Source organism: Boleophthalmus pectinirostris, unplaced genomic scaffold, assembly GCF_026225935.1.
Source record: "Boleophthalmus pectinirostris isolate CB_2022bp ecotype Guang Dong unplaced genomic scaffold, ASM2622593v1 HiC_scaffold_17, whole genome shotgun sequence".
Classification (NCBI taxonomy): Eukaryota; Metazoa; Chordata; class Actinopteri; order Gobiiformes; family Gobiidae; genus Boleophthalmus; species Boleophthalmus pectinirostris.
Genome location: NW_026571115.1, coordinates 5,963,418 through 5,969,956, shown reverse-complemented (window position 1 = coordinate 5,969,956; position 6,539 = coordinate 5,963,418). Strand labels below are relative to the sequence as shown.

At 45.9% G+C, this 6,539-nt stretch overlaps 1 protein-coding gene across 1 annotated transcript; it reads right to left on the bottom strand.

Moving 5' to 3' along the window:
• Positions 1-574: 574 nt before the first annotated feature.
• LOC129408630 (apoptosis regulator BAX-like) lies at positions 575-4,056 on the bottom strand. The gene is made up of 6 exons (XM_055152689.1): positions 3,973-4,056; positions 3,733-3,776; positions 3,518-3,688; positions 1,497-1,635; positions 887-991; positions 575-712 (listed from the first exon to the last, which is right to left on the bottom strand). Exons 1-6 carry the CDS (start codon positions 4,054-4,056, stop codon positions 575-577), a joined length of 681 nt encoding a protein of 226 aa, XP_055008664.1.
• Between the last annotated feature and the right edge of the window lie 2,483 nt (positions 4,057-6,539).

The window sequence follows — 6,539 nt, the reverse complement described above, 5'->3', positions numbered from 1 at the left end:
GCGATGCAGCACCTGCAGTGATGCGGTCGCTGTATTGAGCAGTTGTGGTGAAGAGAGAGCTGAGTTGAAAGGAAAAGCTCTTGATATACTGTCAATCTCCGTTCCTCCCCTCACCTATGGTCATGAGGTCTGGGTAAGGAATGAGGAGCTCAGTCACACGGCAGGAGCTCGAAGTAGAGCTGCTGCTCCTCCACGTCGAGAGGAGCAGCTGAGGTGGCTCGGGCATTTGTCTGGACGTCTCCCTCAGGAGGTGTTCATGTCCCACTGGGAGGAGGCCCCAGGGAAGACCAAGGGAACACTGGAGGGACTATGTCTCTGGGCTGGCCTGGGAATGCTTCGGGGTCCCCCCAGAGGAGCTGGAGGAAGTGTCTGGGGTGGGGTGAAGGAAGTCTGGGAGTAGCTGCTTAGACTGATGCCCCCACGACCCGACCCCGGATAAGAGAAAGAAAATGGATGGATGGAATCAGTGACCACAGTCACAGTTGCTAGGTTCCCCTTCACCAGTCAGTGGGTGAGACTCAGTGGGGCTGAGTCAGTGGGTGAGGGTCTGTGGGTGAGGGTCAGTGGGTGAGGGTCACTGGTGATGCATGAGTCGGAGTGTGACCAAACTGCCGAGGGCCAGTCCTGCCACAAAGACGAGCAGGACGCCGTAGATCTGGAACCCACTCACTGTGTGCATGGAGGCAGCCGCCAACTCTGAGAAACTGCTGATCTAGACACACACACACACACGCACACACACACAAACGCGCATGCACACACGCACACACACACACACGTGCACAGACAGAGAAAATTGCTGTGGTGAAAACTAAAGCCCTGTGACATTTGTACTTCAATACTAGTTGTAAATGAATCATTGAAATGCGTGTGAGCAGATACAGACCCATCCTCCATGGTCCCGGATCCAGCCCAGCAGGTTGGTCCTGAAGAAGTCCACAGTCCACTGCACCACCTCCCGCACCGACTGAGGGAGGTGTGCCTCCACCAGCTGCACACACACCAGCGTTACAGTTACCTAACCTTCATCTAAAACCTCAGTCTTTTTTCATCGGAACTTTAAACCCCGTTGTTGTTCTAATAATAAAGGATTTACCTCATGGGACCTGACTTTGTCCCCATAAAAGAGGTCTCATTATGTGAGTGTGTGAACAGATTTTAGTCCCCACACTGAGAGAAATACCTGTGCATAGACACATCGTAGCTCAGGTCATGTGTAAGAAATGAAATGTGAAACAAGCAAAACAAGACGCTCTCGCACACAGAGCCTGGGCTGACAGCGCCTTAACCTGCTGAAGAGGCATTTTATTATAAACCAACTGATGGAGCCCAGAAGAAAGACTCTTGTGAGGCTCATCATGTGAGGCTCATCCAGCTTTCTGATTGGATAATCATGTCCATGTCTCTTTCTGTGTGTCTTAGAATCCTTGTTATTCCAGGTTTGTGCTGTATGTGCCTCAGAGTCTTCCTCTCTGTGCTGAACAGTGCAGACTGACCTTGACCGCGAGCCGTCCGGCCACGTAGAAGAGCACGGCAATCCTCTCCCACGTGATGCCCTGTGTGAACACTTTGTCTGACACCTGTATGAAGAGGTCCAACTTAGAGCCCGGGGCCCGCCGCAGCCCGTCTATGGAACTGCACCAGGGGACAAAACACAGTAAGAGTTACACTACATTTCGGCCTATCCAGAGAATAACACACGGCGCTTTGTTGTGATGATGTTTACGACCACGTCAGCTCCCACTGGACACCACAGTTTTCAAACATGGAAGTCAGTGGATCTGTTTCTTTTATTAGTAATTTTAGATGAATATTGTGATTTAAAAAAGTCTAAATTATAAAATAATGATCCACAGGGAGAGATTGTAACTATAAAGCAAACGCAAGCACAATAGGGCTGATTGAATATGCACTGAGAAATCCTGCTAAGAGCTCTGTCCATCTAAAATCTCATTTCTGGACAATTGTATGGCTATACCGAATCGACAAAGCCTGATCCCGTTAGATCTCAGAAGCTCAGCAGGACCTGGTTAGTACTTGGATGGGAGACCACTGGGAAAATCAGGTGTCGTGGGGGGGCACCAATTGTCGTTGTGTCCTTAGGCAAGGCACTTCACCCACATTGCCTAGTATGAAAGTGGTGTGTGTGAGTCATGGTGGTGGTCGGAGGGACCGATGGCGCCAAAAGGCACGGCAGCTGCGCTTCTGTGTCTGCCCCAGGGCAGCTGTGGCTACAATAGTATCTCACCTCTACTGGGTGTGGAGTGAATGAATAATGTTCTGTAAAGCGTCTTTGTCACAAATGTCTGTGAAAAGCTCTTTAGAAATAAGTTACTTACTTACTTACAATCTCTGGACAATACAGACTGAAAAAAAACACATATGAAGATGGTTTCGGCAGTGACATTATTAAATCAAAATGTCAAAAAAAGAATTTGATCATTCATACATTTTATGCATAAATACTTTGCATTTAGATTTAGAAGAAATGCATGGCACCCTTTGTTTGGTGTAATATGAAGAGAATATGAAGAGGTGATGGAGGTCGCAGCACACACTGGGTTTGTGCCCTCATCATACACTCAGCTCTTTAAAAAAGCTGAAGATTTACATGTGTGATGGTTTCATGACAGACCAGGGCCACAGACACGTGCTCAAAACAGCCAATCTTTCTTTTTATATGCAGGTGACATAGCTTTTACAGAACTGTAACAACTTAAAAAGTCTTGTGCCCCATCAACCGGAGGTCTGAGGGCCAACAAAAATTTGTCTCAGGGCCACATTTGCCCCCAGGCCATACCCCTGTGACAGACAATCTGTCATTGTCTTTACAGCAAACCTTTTTTTTAAGCATTCACTGTACAGAAAGTAAAAGTCAGTCACATCCTGTAGTGATGGGACTTTGGGGAATCTTTTGGTTGAATTCACTTCAAAGAGCCGTTCAAAAGACTGGCTCTTTTATGATTTATTTATATGACAGAAGCCAATGTGAAATCTAATTTTATCTACAAACTAATGACAAAAAAATGACCCAGGCTGTTTAAAATGGTTCAGACTCAGAGAGGGAGTGAATTTACTCTTTAAAATGATGTCATTCACATGCTGCACTACACTAATAATACATTCAAGGATTATTAAATAATAAAAATAACATTTTTTTTCCCCCTAAAAGCTCTGACTCATGTTGCCTGCTCTGCCTTTGTATTGGTTTATTGTAAATCCATATAACATAAATAAAACAAAGATTCAGTCCTTTTTTAAAAAAAAAAAATGAGTTTCAGTGCCAACTGTTCATGTTAAGGAAGTGTTTCAAAGAGCCATCACATCACTAGTTTCACTCAACATCAGAGCTCTTTCCACTAGTGACTGATGTGCAACATGTCCACAAAGTGCACATGCTTTGTTTCAGTTTGCACATGCAGATTTGCACCTGGACTGATCTGGACTGATATGGACGTGGCCCTGGACGTCTCTGTGCGTGTGGTGGTAGTGACTGTAATGAGGAGGTCACACTCACTCCTCCAGCAGCCGGTTGTCCTTCACGTTGTCCCCGATGATGCGGATGATTTTGGCCAGTTCCCTCACCACCGTCTGCTCCTGCTGCGACTGCACCTGATTGGTCAGCAGTGGCGTGAGGGGTGGGGCATCCTCTGCAGGCACCTCCTCCCTTAGCTCCTCCTTGATCACTCTGCACAGGTCACAAACCTGGCGTTAGGACTGGAGCTTGCTTACTGTTTCATCAGATTTGGACTTTTAATGCTGTTGAATTTTTCACTCTGAAAAAAAACCAAAACAAAACAAACAAAAAAAAACAGGTGTGAATTATTTTTATTCTGAAGTTCAGTTGATGACTAACTTAGTAACAACCAGAAAACACTGCAGGGAACCACTCTGATTGGTCAGAATTGGCATAATCAAAACCTCATCTCTTTGATTCCTCAACTATAAGCTCCGCCCACAGAAGAGACAGGCCAATAGGAAGCGACCTCCTCTGTCGCCCTCGCTCACATATGATCGGTTGCTTGGACTTTTGCTGCCAAAATCTTTCACTTTCATTTGAACTTGAGGTCTTGAAAATGTTTGTGCTGAATATTTAAACTATATATACATTTATGTTTAATTCCGTAGAGATCGGTAATTCCAGATCTGAGTGATTCCAGTGAAGGTGTATGGAGTTTAAAAACCCTGTGGAGCACTCCCTGTATTAATATATGACATCACAAGGTGGAACAGAGTGTTTCTGTTTGAAAGAAGAATTTGTGCTAAATGTTCAGGGTTTGTGTGTTAAACATGTGTAAAACAAACACAACTCCGTGTGTGTGTGATGAGGAAATGATGTTAGAAAACAGATCAGGAAATAGTGTCAAAAATTCAAAATTCAGTAATATAGTCCGGTTCCTTATTGTCATTTTTTGACCTTAGTGGGAATTTTTTGGGGATTTGCTAACCTATATATTTTTGGAAAGGGTATAGTAAATGGAGTCAGAAAATCAATGTTTGCATTTGCCCACATGTCTTTATGGCGGCCATATTGGATTTTTTTTAAATGGCCGCCAAAAAACGCTTTTTGGAATATCTCAGCCTCTGAATAAGTTGAAATGTTGATTTTAACTGCTAAACCCACATTTTCAGGGTCAGGGAATCAAATGGTGCTAGTTACAAACCTGTAAGACCTACCCACATTAACCCTTAGATGAATAAGTGGGTCAAAAATGACCCGGTTTGGTTGTTTTCTTGCAATTTCACTGTAATATTCACATGTAATACTCCATGTTCCTCCAAAAACATGTTTTTCTTTTTCTTTTTTTATTATCCTGCTGAAATACATCAACAATATGGGTAAAACTAATTATAAACATCACATGCAGCTGGTCAGAAAACTCAAAGAGTTTAAAAGTAGCTAACATAAAATTTGGATGTTGGATGTAAACACACACATGAGACATTTTCTATACATCATCATTATCATCATCACTTTCATACAACCATAGACTGTATATATGAGTGGACAGATCTAACGCTGGAGCTGCCGTGTGCCAAATAGGAAGTTCTCCAGGAGGCTCTTCCGGCTCCTTCTGACTCTGGCTCCAATGGACTTACATTAGGATCTTGTGGCTCCTCTCTCTGTACCTGCTGCAGTGAGCCTCAACATTTTGGTCTTAAAATGTTTGTATGAACCCGCTCAACATGATCCTGATTAATTTTTTTAATTTTTTTTGCTATTTTGTCCATCAAAAAAATCCTATTCATAATATAAAGCCCGTGGCTGGATGAGATCCATCCTGAGTACCTTAAGTCTCTGGATGTTGTGGGTCTTGGCTGACACGCCTCTTCAACATCGTGTGGCGGTCGGGGACAGTACCTCTGGACTGGTAGACCGGAGTGTTGGTCCCTCTGTATAAGAAGGGGGACCGAAGGGTGTGTTCCAACTACAGGGGAATCACACTTCTCAGCCTCCCCGGTCTGTGCCAGGGACTGGAGAGGAGAATCCGACTGTGGTTTTCATCCCGGTCGTGGAACATTGGACCAGCTCTACACTCTCCATCGGGTGCTCGAGGGTTCATGGGAGTTTGCCCAACCAGTCCACATGTGCTTTGTGGATCTGGAGAAGGCATTCGACCGTGTCCCTCATGGTGTCCTGTGGGGGGTGCTCTGGGAGTCTGGGGTCCGGGGCCCTTTGCTAAGGGCTGTCTGGTCCCTGTACGACCGGAGCAGGAGCTGTGTTCATTGCCGGCAGCAAGTCAGACCTGTTCCCGGTGCATGTTGGACTCCACTAGGGCTGCAACTGTCACCGGTTCTGTTCATTGTATTTATGGACAGAATTTCTAGGCGCAGTCAGGGGCCGGAGGGTCTGGTTTGGGGACCACAGGATCATCTCTGCTGTTCACAGATGATGTTGTCCTGTTGTCTTCATCAAACCAGGACCTGCAGCACTGGGGCAGTTTGACCCGTGTGTGAAGCGGCTGGTATGAAGATCATCTCCTCCAAATCCGAGGCCATGGTTCTCGACCGGAAAAAGGTGGCTTGCCCTCTCCGAGTGGGTGGAGAGTCCCTGCCTCAAGTGGAGGAGTTCAAGTATCTTGGGGTCTTGTTCATGAGTGAGGGTAGGACGGAATGTGAGATTGACAGGCGGTTCCTTTTTCCTGATATTACCATCGCTTGGTATTGTGATGTCCACCACCATGGCTCTGCTCTGTTTCTTATCCACCACCACTATGTCTGGTTGGTCCATCACCATCCTGTCAGTCTGTATCTGGAAGTCCCACAGGATCTTGGCTCGGTCGTTCTCCACAACCTTTGGAGGTGTTTCCCACCTTGATCCTGGAGTCTCCAGCCCGTACTCTGCACAGATGTTTCTGTACACTATGCCCGCCACTTGGTTATGTCGCTCCATGTTTGCTTTCCCTGCAGCATCTTACACCCTGTAGTTCTGTGCTGGACTGTCTCAGAAGCCTCTTTGCACAGTCTACACCGTGGCTCTTGTTTGGTGTGGTAGATCTGGGCCTCTATTACTCAAGTGCCCAGGGCCTGCTCCTGAC